A 16,659-nucleotide genomic window follows, 5' to 3' on the forward strand; every position below is an offset into this window, starting at 1 on the left:
TCTAGCTGTTTTATTTGGACACAGGAAAACTAGTCTAGCCTTGTAAACCTGAGCACTTGGCTATGAATAGCACAGGCAAGAACTGAGTGCCCGCTATAGTGTTAACTTGTGCCATCTCCTCGTGTGTTAACCTATCTCTCCGAGGGGCCATGCACTACCTTCTGTATCATGAAAAGAGTACGTACCTGCTGCAGCAGCCAGTCTATCCTCTGTTCTCCTTATTCCCCAGCACTGCTCTTCCGTTCCAGACAGTGGAAGGTTAAAATATAAAAAATGCATATATTGTAACAAAAAGACTTAATCCTTTTTCAATCTGTATATGATTTTACTCCAGACAAGGCAGCATTCCAGATTTACATTAACCAATATTTGAAATGGGATGGTTTTACAACTCGGAAAGCTGTCTAGGACATCTTAGTACGTTAGCTTGAAATGTTTCAGAAAAATGATCTTCTTTTTTTTGTCCTTTTTTTTGTCTTTTATTCCTTTTCTAAGAATATTGGAAATCCCAATGTTTTTTTCTTAATAGCAACAATAAATATGAGAACTTGAAAAGCTGAAACTCTTGACTTTAGGTTCTTTTGGCAATACATTTTAACTTTTAAAAGAAAAAAAGACATTAAAACCATATCATTGGCCTGGAGCGAGCTGGTCGGGGAGGCTCTCGCTTGCTCACAACAGCAGTGTTTACTCACTTTTCCCATGCCTGGACCACTAAAGGTTGGAGACCACAATAATTTAGATCAGACTGAAAAAGGGTAGTTTTGAATAAGAAGTAAACTTTTGGAATAAATAGCTTCTAGTGATCAGTATCTAGACCATTTCTTACATTAGGTCATAAACAGTGGTCAAATAGAACAACCGGGCCTGAGAAGCAGTGGCTTTCCAACATCTTGCCACTAGTCAGAGGTTCTTCCATAAGGGTCTCTGGTGAGCATTGGTGTATTTTCAGACTCAAAGGGATTTTGCTTGTTTCTACTTTGTAATTTGAGAGTTAAAACTTGCATTTTGGTCCAGAGTAACAAAGTTCCAGATCTGGTGTGAACAAGGAGAGACGGAAGTGGAGCCATTAGTTAACAGTCATGTTTCTCTGATGTCTTATATTGAGCTGATGTCTATCTATTGCCTTGGCCATCTCACCTTCACAACAGAAGGTGAAAACCCATTTTGCCCTTCCCTGCCATTGGCAATGACAGATTTGTCATTGGCAAGATACTGTTCTTTGCACGCATGGCAATCTCTCTTCACCTGCCAGTAAGGTCTCATTACCTGTGAGCAGTTTGGGTGATCAGGCTTAATGGTGAAAGGATTCTTCAGCTGATGGTCCAATGTATGGGGTTTTTTAGTATTCTGTTGAGCCTTACTGCATCTGGCCTGCGGGCATCTCCTTACGGCCTAGTCCCCTTTCCTGAGTTTCAGTAGAGAAATGCACTTCTCCCATGTGAAGAGGACAGTGGGCTTGCATGCTTCTGAGGAGTAGGTTAGCAAGGCATGACTTTCTGGAGGTATGGGAGCACCATATATCCTTACATGTAGATGGGTAAAGTTGTATTAGAGAAACTTTCTGAGTAAGATGATTTTTGATAGTAACACTACCTCTCAGAGGGCACCTCTTCTTTCTGCCTATTTTGTAGATGTTGTAGGTAGATTGTCTTTGCTCCTTTCACAGACACTACTAATTTAGCAGTGTTATGGTTTCAGCCAGGTAAGCTATTTAGGTACACAGTTCTGTAATTTGCAATAGGAGGAAAATCCATTTATATTTAGTTACAGTGCCACTGAGAAAGTTCTGAGACCACTGAGTGCTCTAAGAAAGATGAGTTTATTTCTTAGTCTTCAATATCACCAGTATCTTTTGTGTGTAAGGAAAAGATCTGGTACGTGCATCCTGTTCTGCCTTCATAGCTGTGGAAGATAACCTTGAGCAGATGCCTTCAGTCTGACTTCCCTAATTCTTTCAATGAGAGGGCATTGATTCTTACGTATGAGCAGGTCAGTGGTCAAATGTCTGCCAGACACTCCATCCAGGAAAGCCCTTCGTCTGGCTCACGGTGCTATTCTGTAAGTCTTGTTATAATATGTCAGAGGTTTGCATGTGTTGGTGCTTGCTGTTGTGCAAGTTATGATGTCACAGGGAAGGTTCCCGTGGGAGGACAAACGAGCATGACAAACCAGGCTGCATCTTCTTTTTCTCTTTTATAACAATAACAAAAATGTAAACATATAATCCAGATTGAAAGGCCTTTTTCACATCACTGTGCTTTTCGGGGAGTAGCACTTGAATCTCTGCTTAGGAAGTAATTTCTCTTAACTATTGTTTTGATTGGTAAATTATATTTATACAGTCCTGGGATTTAATATCTTAATTTGAATTGAATAAAGCCAGTCAAGTACTGTTTGGCAGTAAGCAACAAAGTGCATATGTTGAGATGCCAAGAAGAGACTCTGTTGAGCTCTAGATGTTTCACATTCCAGACCTGTTACCTTGCAAGTGTAATATTTACAGGATTTCGGTCCAGCTGGAGATGAAGAGCAGGCCTGTGAAGAAGAGGGGACTTAGGGAAATCTAAGCTTAAGAAAGAAAAGCTTGAATGAGCTGGTAGAGCATACTACATTCTTCCTGGGTAATTGACTTGCATGAAGATGTGTAAAGAACATGGACATTTATTCAGGTTAAAATCAATGTGCATGGCAGTAGAAGAAAAACAGAAAAGGGAAAAGGGGGGAGGAAATGTCTACTCTACCCATGGATGAGAAAACCCAATCTTTGCAGGGGCCATTGTGCTTGCAAACGTGAATGGATTCTTACACAAGGGCCTGAAAGCAGTTTTAGCAAATTTGCTCCTGCGTACACTTGGCTTTTGTACCCACATGAATTTGTCTACTCAGAAGAGTTTTTCTTTGGAGGAGATTGTGGTCCATGGTTCAAAATCTTGTTTTCAAACAGAGCTGATAATTGAGTAAAGATGAATGACTGAAAGTCATAAACATTTAAAATTGATGCAAATTATAAAATCCAAAGCCTGAGAAGAAATAATGAAGATTTGCAAAATCACCCTGATGCTGCAAGTTTCAGTCCCATGTGAATGCTGCTGGAGAATGATCCAGCATGTCTGTCAACCCAAAATATCAGGGAGAGGCTGGATCCAGTTCAGTTGGACCTGATTGGGTTATGTCTTCATGCTATTGTAGTTGAAAAAAATGGTACCATTCTAAATACAATGTGTTACAATTGTGTAAATTCTTTTATCCTGTTTGCCATTCATTTATATAGTAATTAAAACCATAGACCTGGAAACTATTTTCACAGACAAGTCTAATTTGCTGAGGCCTGTTTAATTTTGTATATTTTATGACTGTATATTCAGTTTTACTCTCTTCCCCTTCCAAAAGAGAGTGAAACTTGATGGTGTTACCTTCATTAATCTATGCATTGGCTTTGTTTCTTACAAGTTGCTCATTATTCCATTGTACATGACAGTGTAATTGTGGTGTGTGTTTTTTTTATTATTATTTCATTTTGTTCTCCTTCGAGGGCACCACAGAATGCTCTAATGAAAGAATAATCATAAGCTTAAACAGGAAGGAAAGTTTTAAGGGACTAATTGAAGAGTGGAAATGGCTGAGTGGTTTAAAGGAATGAAATGGTGGGAAAGCTCCAAGTGAGATGAGGCAGCAAAAGTAAAAGAGCTACCACCAACTGCGATGAATGATAGACACACACTTAAAAGCTGTGGTCATGGGGCTGTGTAAGTATGCAGATAGAGGGAGGAAAAGGATAGTTCATGGTTTGTTGAGGAGACAGCCGTTCAAAGGTGTATTGCCTTACGTGGTAGTTTGCAGCTGTAGGTAACAGGCAGTACTTTGTGCTCCAGGACTATGGCAATAGGACACTACCCCTTCTAGGTCCATGTTAAAAGGAAGAGCAGCTTAGAACATGGTTTATAGCATCCACTCACTCAGTACGATCATCCATGATGGTGGAAAGACCACTGCTCTCATGGGTTCTGAGGGATGCAGTCTTTAATTTGATCTCTCTGCGAGGGATCTACATTAACCAACTTCTGTTAGTTGAAACTGTAATCTCTTCCCATTTTAAAAAGTAATTTTGGAGGGGGGAGACTGGATGGCTTTATCTAGATTCAAATTTAGTCCAGACTGGAGAGGCCCGGAGAATATTAGTCCATTGGCTAACATAAAATGAATTGGATGAGCTCAGCCTAACAGGTAAATCTCTGCATGCTTGTGGAACACTGATGCTCATTTTCATTGCTCTCACCAGGATTCTGAGCTGGAAAGCCACTGACATGAAAGCTGTCACCCACTATTGCTCCTGCACAGAGGGTAGGTTGGGAAAGCAGTAACAAAAATCTCATTGCAAGTGTGATTTGAAGGATTTAGTCCTGTGAGCTCTCCTCAGCCTGAGTAGCTTTGTGAGGACTGGATTCACCTCATTTTCCTTTGCTGCAAGGGACTCTGAGGCAAGAAAGCTTTTAAGCACGTGTCTGTGTCAGAAAGCTCATAGTATCTCCAGCAGGACTGTGTTGAAAATTAAGCCAGTGCCTGTGTTCTTTCTCTGAAGTACAGTGATCACCTTCTTGCCCCGTTTACAGAATCCTCAGACTGATTTTGCCACTTACGTTGCATACATTCACTTCCAGCTTGTTGAACCACCCAGCAGATGTTTGAGAGGGGAAATAAAATGTTTGACTTGAAAACAAGAGAAATGGTATTTGGATTGTTCTGTGCTAAGGTAGAGACACACATAAACAGAGCAGTATGAACATCTTAAGCTGAATTGTGAAATACCCTGAGAATGTCTTTTTGCTGCCATTTCCTTGATTTCAACACACGGAGTTTGTCATGTATGACGGCTTTGTGGTTGTTGTGACACTGTTGGAGAAAATTGGATTTGGGGAAAGTTTTTGTAGTTCTTTAAATAATTCAAAATGTTTTCCAGTTGTGTGTTTTTCTCTCCAGAACAGCTTTGTTCTGCAGTGGTATATATTTTTTTATATATAAAGTAGATGTTTGTATAGTGTTGTGTCGCCGTGGCAGTGTATAGTCCTCAGGATATATGCAAGGGATTTCCATCCATCCTCTTGGATTTCATAACAATACTTGTAATTAGAAGTCCTTCTTCTACATGGAAAATTAAAACGCAGATGCATATTCACAGGCAAACACACCTCAAGTCATCTAGCACTAAAGGCACAAGTTGGAGCCTGTGATGAGCGTGTTTGCTGTCAGAGTGCAAGCTGTACCAAACTGACACTTCATGAATGGCCTAATTTTACAGACATAGGTCGGGTAACCACAGTTCACCTTAGAAGAAGTATTAAGTCCACTTCTTTGGAAAGGTTAGCCTTATAAACATACCAGCCTGATTCCTAGCATTGAAAGTGTATGTTTGTGCTGCTGTACAAAGATCAGGCTTCATCGTGATCCCCCCTCACCAGCTGCCTTCCTTCTGGGATCCCGAAAAGATCACCCTGGTTCCTAGGCCAGGGGACACCTGAGCCAGGTTTTCCCTGCAGGCTGGCTGTCTTGCGGCTCTTGCGAGCAGCCTGACCCTGTGGGCTGGCTGCTTTCTCTCTCTGCAGTGTTGCAGGTGGAGCACCACTTTCTTTGCCTGACTTGTGCTGCACCCATGGGCACAGAGGCGTCCTTCTCATGGGCAGCAGGTCCCACCTGCCACCTTGGCTTTGGTGCCTGTGGAGACCTTGGAGCTGGGAGGAGGGAGAGGTGGGGAGTATGAGCAGCTGTGTGCAGTCGTGCCAAGCTCCTCTTGTATGCTGATGGGAAGAATAGATTTATAACAGAAGGAATTTTTTTGCTGAGTCTGATAGATTCAATAAAAGCATGTCTGCATTATATATATGTATATTTTACATAGCTCATTAGTAAATTTGCACTGAGATAATTAGCTTCATGGTGTTTTAATCCTGCTGGCTGGACTGTCAGTGCAAGTGAAATTCCTGAGAAAAGTGTCGGGAAGGGAAGGATTATGATAAATATACACAGACTTTTTCAAACACATGCCCATATATCTAACCTCACATCTAATCTGCTGGTGAGAAGAGAAGGTAAATTTTTTTCTGAGATCAAAATTATTCAGGGTTACTTGGGTTTTGGATGTGTGATGGCTGCTTGAAGGGTTTTAGGCATTGTAGTCAGCATCCCAGTGTCTCCATAAAACAATGTGGTATGCAACTTGTGGAGCTGGACTTGTGGTCATGTCTGCCTCTTCAGCACGATGGAGATGTCTGTTAAATTGCTTCTGAAGATAGCACTTCAGGAGCAGTGCAACCATGAAAAGGTTGGGAGATGAAAGAGAACAAAGGTCTTTGTTAGGAGAAAACTGTTGGTTAGTCTTGTGAACAGTGAAAGGTTAATCTGATCTGTTTTAAATCACTGAGGTCATTGCAGCCATAAAAGCTCAGCAGAACAGTGCCAGCATGTCAGGTCTCACTTTGCTATTGAGAAGGATTTGTGTTACCTGGTGACTTTCTTCTTTTTGCCCCCTCACCTCCCTTTTATTATTTTTTCTTTTTTTTTTAGGAGGAGATAGGTGATTGTACTTACAATTCTTGCTTATGATCCCTAGCTGAAAGAGGAGCAGCCCTTTGTGGAGAGAGATGAAAGACACTAGGAATATTTTTCTTACATTCCAGTGTAAGCAGAATAGCAAAGTACATACCTGAGAAGTTTCCAAACATAACACACATCTATTTACATATGTGATTTCAGTGGTGATACATGATAACCTGGGATTTCATTCAAAGGATCCTGATGGGGATTTGAAAGGAGTTCTTCTTTCCTGAATGTTCACAAAATAACTGCTGAAAGCTGAAGGACCTTTTGTTGGCAAACTAAATCCATGAAGAACAGGAGGCAGAGAGGCTAGAGACATTTTTCTTGTGCTGAAAATCCTCTCTGTGCTTACAAATAGGGAGGTAAATGCCTGGCCCTTTTGAAAGAAATGGGAATATTTTGTTGGTGACTTGAGTGGGACCAAAACTTCACTCAGGTTCCTGAGAGGCTTTGGTAACTGATAGTTGTTCTAATGCCTGTTGAAGGACACAACAGCTTCCCTGTTAGCCTGTCGTGCATTTTCCTGGCAGAGAAGGGTCTGTCAGCTCCTATTGGGAATGCATGGTCATGGATCTGCTATGATGGTTTCTGACCCAGGAGCAAGGGACACATCTGAAGTTGTGTTTTTCTCTCTCACTATTAAAACTGTAGTGTTGCATAAGCAGCGGTGAGATTATAGGGCATTATTTTTGAGCTCTTGTGCTGTTTTTTTACTCCATATGTTTTAACCTGCAACAAGATTAAGATTTCTTTGTGGAGAAACAAAGATAGCAGTATGTAGGGTTTGTGTTTACATTCTGTCTTGGCTCCTTTGCATGACAGGCGTTGTGTAAATAGGACTTTGAGAAGAGGAGAATTGAGGTCAGACACCTTTCAGACTTTCTGAAACGTGTGGAGATTTGTATTTGCTGAAAGATGATCTGGAATGGAAAGATTGGCATTTGCCACTTTCCAGAATACTTGCAAGTAATTAGGTTACCCCAATTAAGCGTTGCTCAAGGGCTCAAAATTTAGACCTGCAAATAGCTCTCATGTGATGCATCACTGTTGTTCGCATTACCCAGCCCCTGTATTTAAGCATGGATGAGGGAAAACAAGCCAACAGCCTGGAAAATTTTAAAAGACAAGCAGAGGTGGAGGGGGTCCTGGTGAATTCCCGTGAGGGTGTTTTTCTTCAGGAGATTCATTTTTGTAAATGCAGGAGCAGAAAGTGTCCACTGAACACCATGTGCCGGAAGGGGATTCACAGGTGTTGCCATGTGAGGTGGTTGTTCCCCCCTGTTTACAGCTACTCCAGCTTTTGTATATAGACTTTCTTGGGAGAGAAAGATCAGGCAGGCGTGAGGCTGTGCTACGTGTTCTGCTTTGTCCTGTGAGGGGCCATCCCCTGGGAGGGACTCCACACTCCTCTTCAAGGAATAGGAATATTTGGCAATGGTCACACTAAGTCTGCCTGGGCTGAGTTTTGTTTTTGTTTTCCTGAAAGAGACCGGACAGTTTCCCCTTTCAGTTTAGTCAGAGGTTTCAGTGATTTCAAGTGGCTTTTGATCTTCCTCCAGCTTCAGAGGTTTGGATCCAGGCAGTTGATTCAGATCTCAGGGCTCACTCTGACTGTTCCATACAGTTATACTCAGAGGTTTGTTTTATAGCAGAAGTGATCTTCTGGGCAGTTCTCACTTTCTCCAGAATTGCAAAAGAAAAGTTCCGTTTCTTAGAAGAATTCGGTCTTACTCAACAGCATGCATTTTCAGGATAGGAGAGTTTGTAAATGAGCAGAAATGTGGCTTGCAGTTGCTTCCTGACTGCCCTGTGGCTGTAAACTAGTAATAACACAAGCTTTTGCAATCTCCGTGGCATACATTTGAACATGTAAGCTCATTCATGTGGTCTGTAGCCATTACTTTCAGGTGTCTCTTCCTATGTTGTTCCACATGTGTTTCCTTTTGGTGCAGAATGGCCTGCACAGGCAACTGATTTCCTCCAAAATAAAATGTGTGGCTTGTATGGAAGGACTGTGTACTGAAGCTGGTATTTCCCAGGTGTTTCCCAATCCTGACACACATATGGCTTTCCTAATCTTCTTTGCAAGTGAGCAGCGACGGGGGACAGGGGAGGTACCAAGAGAAGGTTATAGCAGCATTTCAGTGCTTGCTGCCCTCCTCTGAAAAGGGTTATTCTGTGAACATAACTGCACACAGTGTCTCTTTTGATATACTGGTCAATTCTCACTGCCTCTGCTCTGACAGTATGTTGCTTTGATGGGGTGCTTGTACTTTGGTGGTCCTGTCAGGGAAATCATAGGAGCTGATCACACTGAAACCCAGCATGGACTGATGGATTCCTACCAGGTAGATGAAGGCTGAAGATGTTAGGCAAAATCAAAAGAAAGGAAGGGAGATCAAAGATGCACAGGGGATTTTTCTGACTTTTCAGCTTTTTTGGTAGTGGTTTGGGTTTTTTTTTCTGGGTTTGTCCCAGTGGTTTGTCCTCTAGTCCTGGAGATATTTATCCAGCAAGGGATAAAGAGGGAAGGGATGCCATCCAGAGGGACCTTGAGAGATGAGCCCATGTGAATCTCCTGAAATTCAACAAGGCAAATGCAAGGTCGTGCGCATGGGTCTATACAAATCCCAAGCACAACTACAGGCCAGGTGGAAGATGGATTGATAGCAGCCTCATTGTACCTAACACTTCAATCTGGAGACATCCTGGAGTTGGTTTCTCATATGTTGTCATAGATCTCAGTGTGTTTTAGAAGAGGAATGGCAGGAGGTTCAACAGGGGTTGTACATCACAAAATCTGGTAATTATTCTGTCTTACACCCATGCCCACCTAGACCTTCATTGGTGTATATTTTTTGGATATGTGGAGCTTGAGTGTAGGCAGAAAAATAAACCATGTATTTGTGCTGTGTGAGCTCTGCCAAGTGTCTTTGCTCTGAACATCTAGAGTCTGCCATTGACATTTATTGAGTCTTTATAGCCAGTTTATGGCATAATAATTACATGTATGAATTTGCTGCTGCGTATTAAGAGCTCAGCGAGTCTTTATTACAAAGAAAATGTTAGCTTAGATAGGAAGAAGTTACTGAAATAAGAAAACACCTTCCAGACTGGCCTCTCTTAGCATCACTGATGAGAGCTGCAGGAGTCACTGTGGGAGTGAGGTTTTGTTTCTTCATTTTTTCTCCAAGTGGAACCACCTCAGGCCTGTCAAATCCATTGTCTTAGTAAACCTATTTTGAGGCTTCCTTGTGGGACCACAGTGACAGGTCCAGAGGTCAGAATTGGTGGTAAAAAAGGGAAGTAGTTTAAGTCGTCAGTTGTGATGTTCAGAATAGTCATCCAGCATTTGGATCCCTGACTTGTTCTCTATCTAATGAAAAAACCTCTGTCTTCCTTTATGTATACCAGTTTGTCTCTCTTGCTAAGCTTATATATCCACATCCCTGTATGCAGTAAGTACAAAGACTGAAGGTATCAGGGAATGTGGAATCATGAACCGTCCTGCCCCTGTGATGTGGATAAATTAAGTATGATGGGATTGTTCAGAGGAAGATGCCTAGCTGCCACTTTCTGTCATGGATTCTTCACCAAAAACCACATGCAATAACAAAATACATATGTTGTGTCTTGAATTGCACTGCAATACTCTGTTCTGCAAGAAGAGCTGCTCCAGAGCCATTGGGCCTCAGCTGAAAGCCTCATCCCTGTGTTCCCAGTAGTTTTATTCTTACTTTCAGTGCAGTGTCCCCTCCTCAATAGCAAATGGTTGACGATAGGTAAAGGAAATAGCTCATGGTCAGCTGTGGTTGCAAAAACTGGAATATTGAAGCAAGTCTTTTCTGCTGCTTTTGTACCTTCCGACTTTGAAGCCTTGCTGCAGGAGGCTGGAGACGATGTCTGAGCTCTGAGCGGCGCAAGTGTTTCTGTCCAAGAACACTGATTAGCTAGCAGATGTGCTCATAACTTAGTGTCACATCAGGATAAAGTTTCAGAGCTAACGGAAAGCTGATGTACAACTGATTTACCTCTGAGGGCCAGTCCCAGTTCTCAAATATAACCTGTAGGCCTCTGTATTTTTGTTCACTGTATTTATATATCCTCTTTCATGGCAGAGGCAGTTTCCAGCAGGATTCTGCAGTCACGTCAGGGTCACGAAGGGTGAGCAGAGTAATTACCCGTGGGCTTTGGAAGCCCGTATGCATTAAGCAAGTTTCTAATTTCTTGGAGAGACTTTCCTTGGAAAAGAGTAGAGGATTTGTGACCAGGCATGCCTTATAGGAAGGATGGGATCCTGCTGGAAAGATGTGACTTTACAGGTGAAGAGCCACCCATCCTTCCAGCAGTCCTTAAAGGCAGCAACATTCACATAGGTGAAGAAACGATGTCACATTATACAGGGTGGCTGCTGCTTGTTAACAACAACAAAAAAAAAAAGAAAAAAAGAAAAAAAAAAAAAAAAGAAAGGTAGGAACTTGCTATCAATGAGCTGAAATCTGAACAGCCTAAATGGTCCTAATAGCTAGAGGGGTTAGGGAAGCTTGCCAGAGTGTGGAAAGCATAACAACTGCATTTAATAACAATCAAGCTACTCTTATAAATATTTGCATGTGCTGCTTCAAAGCCTACTACATGGCCATTCATGTACTCCAGTTAGAAAGATGAAGAGGGGAAGGAAAAAAAAAAAGAGGGCAAAAAGAGAAGGGTACTCCATGTTTTGTAGCTGCCGTAATAAAGAATGGGCAAAGTACCAGAAAGAAAATAAAAAGGAAAAGAAACCCTCCAAAGTTTAATAAACACAAAAGGGAATAAAAATAAATCTTTGGCACATTTATTACAAGCCCTTGATGGAAGGATTAGATTGAAGCTCTCAGCCTTTCCACTGTGGGTGTATGTGTGAAGTCGGCCTGTCTGGCCTCTTCCAACAAGAAAAGAAAAGTTGTTTACATTTCCTTAGTTGGGCTGTGCATATAATTGATTTTTTTGTTTCAATAGCAGAAATGAAAATTCAGAGGGGGAAAAAAGCCTCATTTGGATGCAATTGAATTTAGGCCTTTTTCCTCGCCAGAACGAAAGCCCAACTCTCAGAAGAGCTGTGTCAAGCAGAGTGTTTTGTTTCCCTTGAAATGTCAGTACACACAGTACTTGTGAGGGAAGCTGTGGAAATGCAGGGCTTAGTTCATCAAACACAACTGTGGAAGGGAGAAGTGTCAGCCTTCTATGCAGGAGATTCCTGACTTGGGGAGTATCTCCAGCATGAAACAAACTCTATCCATTCCCACTGTTGGTTTAAGGGAGCTTGACTCCATTTTGCTCTCATCCCAGAAGCTATGCTTTGGGATCTACGTGCTGTTCTGGAAAGTCAGTCAGAGGATGTGTTCAGTCTCTCTTGTTGACAATGTTCCAACCTGGAGCAATCCTGCAGACTGTTGAGTATTTTGGGATAGGTCTCCTGCACCCCTCCCGTCGGTGCGTTTCTGCTCAGTTAGAGCAGGGCTGCTTTCTGTCGTGTTGCTGGCACAGGAGCTTAGAGGATGCTGGATGTTGAACAAAGTCATTAAGAAGCACAGAAACCACAGTGCCCTTACGCACTTAAACACTCACGTACCAGAATATGTTTTAACCTGACAGTTTGGACGGTCCTCTGTACAGCAGCTGATAAAGCTTCAGCGTACTCAAGGATGGGGAAAAAGAAAAGAATAAAAAAGCTAAACTTGCTATGCTCAGTGTTCAGCAGGTTAATGGGAGAAAGAGGGACGCTGCCTTCATCTTCTCCAAATGTGTTTTATAACTCTTGTCTTGATTGTACTGCAGTGATTGTGATTATGATTATTACAGCTGGAAGTCTTCAGTTTTTTGTCGGTTGAATTAATGAATAATTTAAAGATGATAAAAATGGAAGCTTTCATTGCATTTACTATTCCCTCTCTCCAAAACAAAAGAAATCTGTGTTTTCCTAGCTACAGGAAACATACTGATTTAATTCCACTCATTAATGGTTCAAAGAATACTTAGGGTGTCCAGTCTGCAGTGGGGTAACTGTGTTTGCAGACTAACTTTGTCAGAATCATACTGGTATTGACTGGAGTTACTGGGCCAAAACCACAGGGGAGTCCAGAGGTATCCAACTGAAGCTGAATGGTTACAACTGTCAGGTTAAGGTGGAGTCATGAAGAGATATAAATTGCAGCATCTGAGATCACTTAAAGGCTAATCCAAAGCCTTGCAGACTACATAGGGTTCTCTCATTCCCTTAAGCAGAGTTGCAAATCTCAATTCCCAGTCTTAATGTTGATTAATTTTCATGTAAACCCCAATTCTGTAGTCAGCCATTCTTTTTCAGAGGAAAGGTTCCAGCTAGTAAAAATCCTGGGTTTTTTTCAGCTGTGCAGAAATAACGGCTTTTCCTGAATAGACTTCCTGTGGATACTGTCATGAATGATAAAACAAAGAAATAAAACTTCTGATGTGGGTCTTCACAAGATATAACGCTATCTTGTAAGGGAGATGAAAATTTTCTGAGACAAGAATTCATTCTTGTTCATTCATAGTGGGTGGAAAGTAAATACTCATTTGCTGTGAATACAAAGGCACATAAGCAAACACGAAAACATGCACACAAAAAGATTAGTCTTTTGTCTTCTTTACATATGAAAGAGAAAAAAAACGTAAATGTGGGATGATTTAGGAAAATCTGGTAGGCACATATTCACAGATTTGTATCCAAAAGAGAAATTGAAAAGACAGGTTACTAATATAGCACAAGAAAGTTCTAGAAATAAGTTAGAAGCTAAATATAAATAAAACAAATAGGCCTTTTCATTATGAGATACAGTCAAGATGGACAGGGTTTAGTTCTAGAAATGTTAGAAGCTAAATATAAATAAAATAGTCAAATAGGGCTTTTCAATATGGGATACAATCAAGATGGACAGGGTTTAGCTGTGCCCTGGCAAGCAGCTGGCTGCTAGTTTGGCTTGTCCACAGGGAATGAAATGGTAGGTTGATGCCTCAAATGAATGACAGGGAAGGGCAATTTACAACTCATCCTGGAAGCATCAATCTTACATGTACATGCCAGATTATATTACTAGTAGAAATAGGTTTGGATGAAGAACAAGTAGTAGTCTCACAGTTTTCTGTAGCAGAGAAATAAATTGAAGAAATCTCTGAACTGAGTAACTTTTATAGGAATTTGCAAAATCTATGAAAATTTAAGATGATAATTGCATAAAGTTAAGTTTTTCTCAGAAGACCTTGATTTGGCATTTTGAGAGAGACCAGCTCTAATGTGTTGCTCCTGGGAGAGAGGAGCTGTTCTAGTGAGGGGGTAACTTGCACCCCTTTTTCTTTGGGTTCTCTCTACAAGATTGTTTTATGTCAATAAGCCTCACAGGCAGGACTACACGTGATGATGTACTGGTGTTTAGTTTAGAGCACAGTAGATGTGAAAATTTGATAAACTTCAGTGGGAATCGTAAGGAAGCCTGGGACTTCCTGTTCATACATATTGACCATATGAGGGACTTCTTTGGAAAATACTTTCAGAGGATTTTCAAAATGCTTAAAGTATTTTGTGAACTTGTCATCTCTCACCATGCATCTGCAGTTGAAGCTGAGACTCTTCCTTTATTGTCAAAGATTTTCTCATAGCTAGAATTAATTTTAGGAGTTGTCACCTCTGATCTTTTAAAAAAGAGACTTTGGCTCAATTATGTAGAGGAAGTGTGTTTGTGAACATTGCAAAGACAGAATATGTTTGCTCATTTGCTTTATTTCTCTCGTGACTGGCTTGTACTTGATATTTATTCTGTATTCAGTCTGAATTTATAATTATTCCAAGAGCTACAGAAAATGGGTTATTAAATGTGTAACTGCAAGTGGTGTTGCCTTGTGTCACCTGGAGCTGCTGTATCACTCAGAAATTCTGGTGATAGCAGCCATTCTAGAAACACTAAACAAGAAACACTAGAAACACTGAAAGAAGTTAATAATGTCTTACTGATATGAATAGGTATTATTAAACATATTTCCTAACTACCTTTAATCATTCGTAGTTAGAAATAAAGGCATGTGTACTAGACTTGGCTTCTTCCATCTCTTTACATATAATTGATAATTCCTGTGTATTATATCTATTAAAAACTAAGCATCTTCCAGAAGAAGGTACTGTATTCCATCGATAAGTGCCTGGGTAGCCAAGGGAGGCAGCAGAACAAGAGGCCTCTAGAGATTTCAGACATAGCCTGGGTCTTTCGTGGGAGCTGAACTGCTCACCTCCCAAACATCAATATTGAACATTGATATTGTCGTCTACTGTACTGCATGGCAAATCCCAAGCTATGTGACACGTAGGAAAACTTTGTATTTTGTAATCATTGTCTGAAGTCTCCCTGGTGTCTTCTCAGGAAGGCCTATTTTGCTTCCTCCGCTGGAAATCCTTCCTCCCTCGTTTCCCCCAGGACAATTTTCTTCTTTACACAATTCAGTTTCCATACTGTAGGAGAAAAGAAAACCTCGCCCTGGGCTTGAACAGAGATTGTTATCAGGGCCTTGGACTCACTTTGCCTCCCTTTCGAGTTAGGCTTAAGAAGAGCCAGGCCAGGCCTTGGGGAGTCACACAGTGGGGAGGGTGGTCCAGGCCCTTTGCCTCCTGCTGTTGCCCAGGGTGAGGTGGGAAGGCCTCGGGTGATCGCTGAGCCCTTTAGGGTTACCCAGGTTGTTATTCCAATAAAATCCTCTAATAATTGAATGGAAAACAAAATCTGAAGCTGGCTACTTTATACTCACATGTTCAGGGGTAAATGGGCTTCAGAAAACATACAGATCCACCTTGGAGGATCCCTGGGAACTCAGTGCAGCTCTGAAGGCATTTGCAGGATAGAGACTGCTATGAGTATTTTCCCCAATTCATAAGCATCCAGGATTTTCCACCAGTATGTTGCAAGAGGGGAGTTTAAATGAATGACCTAGAACAGAGTTGGAAATGGTTGTTAATCTCTATTAATATGGTATTCTTACAATCAAACACATGTGGGCTTGGTTTGGGTTTTTTATTAAATCACTAATAATATTAAATTGGCCATTGGAAACTGAATCATGCTACAGCTATTTCCTTTACTAAGGCTGTCTTGTATTACAGTGTTTGAAGGAACAATGTATTTTATCATTTAAAAAAAAATAATTCCACTGTCTTTTTGCAGATGCCATCCCACCAAGCTATTACAGTCTTTACTTCCGAATTGTCAGATTTGATGTCTCAGCAATGGAGAAGAATGCCTCCAACTTAGTGAAAGCTGAGTTCAGGGTCTTCCGCCTGCAGAACTCAAAGGCACGGGTCTCGGAGCAACGGATAGAGCTGTACCAGGTATGGTGGCACCTCACACACGTCAACTCCCTGTCCTTCTGCAGCAAATACATCTAGCAGGTGGAACAAACCGTGGGAAGAAGTGATTGAGTCCCATCTTTCCTAAGTAGCCTATTTCCTCTGCGTCTCCTAGAAGGGACTTAAATGTGCAAACTTTTTCTGGAAATTGTGCCTCAGGAGACCCAAAGTTTCAGTGACAGAACAAGACATCAACAAGTAATGCCCAGGATCTCTATCTCCCAATAGATAGCCTGTATTGCAGTTTACATAGAAGAAATAAAATTCCTCTCTGGTCTCTATTCAGGCCTGTTAATTGTTCCTTGCAGAAATGGCGCTGTGAATAGTGCAGTTTCAAAGCTTAGCAGTTTCAGAACTGGCTTCTTACAGTAGTTGCCCAGGGGTTAAGGCAAGGGAGCAGACAATCGGAGGAGTGAGGAAGAAAACAACTCTATTACTCTCACTCTTGGGTGTTAATAAGGCTGATGTCATTTAATCTTTAGAGACTTTTAAGCCGTTAAAGTCATTCACATAGAGTCTGTGACTTTGTGCAAATATTGACTAGAGCATATTTCATGTAAAGCATAGTTCCCTTTGCTGACAAACACAGCTGCAAAAAGGGACTGCACTCCCACCAGTTTTATACCAAGTAAAATGGCTGTTCCAGCAACCTGTGACTTGTTCTGCTGAAGAATCCT

General features: G+C 41.3%; 1 protein-coding gene across 1 annotated transcript in view; it reads left to right on the forward strand.

Moving 5' to 3' along the window:
• TGFB2 (transforming growth factor beta 2) overlaps nt 1-16,659 on the forward strand; it is a 59,578-nt gene that overhangs the window by 23,370 nt on the left and 19,549 nt on the right. The window contains exon 2 of the mRNA XM_084262096.1: nt 15,801-15,964. Coding sequence (XP_084118222.1) covers nt 15,801-15,964 — 164 coding nt within the window. The remainder of the gene's footprint in view (nt 1-15,800; nt 15,965-16,659) is intronic.

The sequence above is a fragment of the Gallinula chloropus genome (assembly GCF_964237585.1).
Source record: "Gallinula chloropus genome assembly, chromosome: 3".
Taxonomy (NCBI): domain Eukaryota; kingdom Metazoa; phylum Chordata; class Aves; order Gruiformes; family Rallidae; genus Gallinula; species Gallinula chloropus.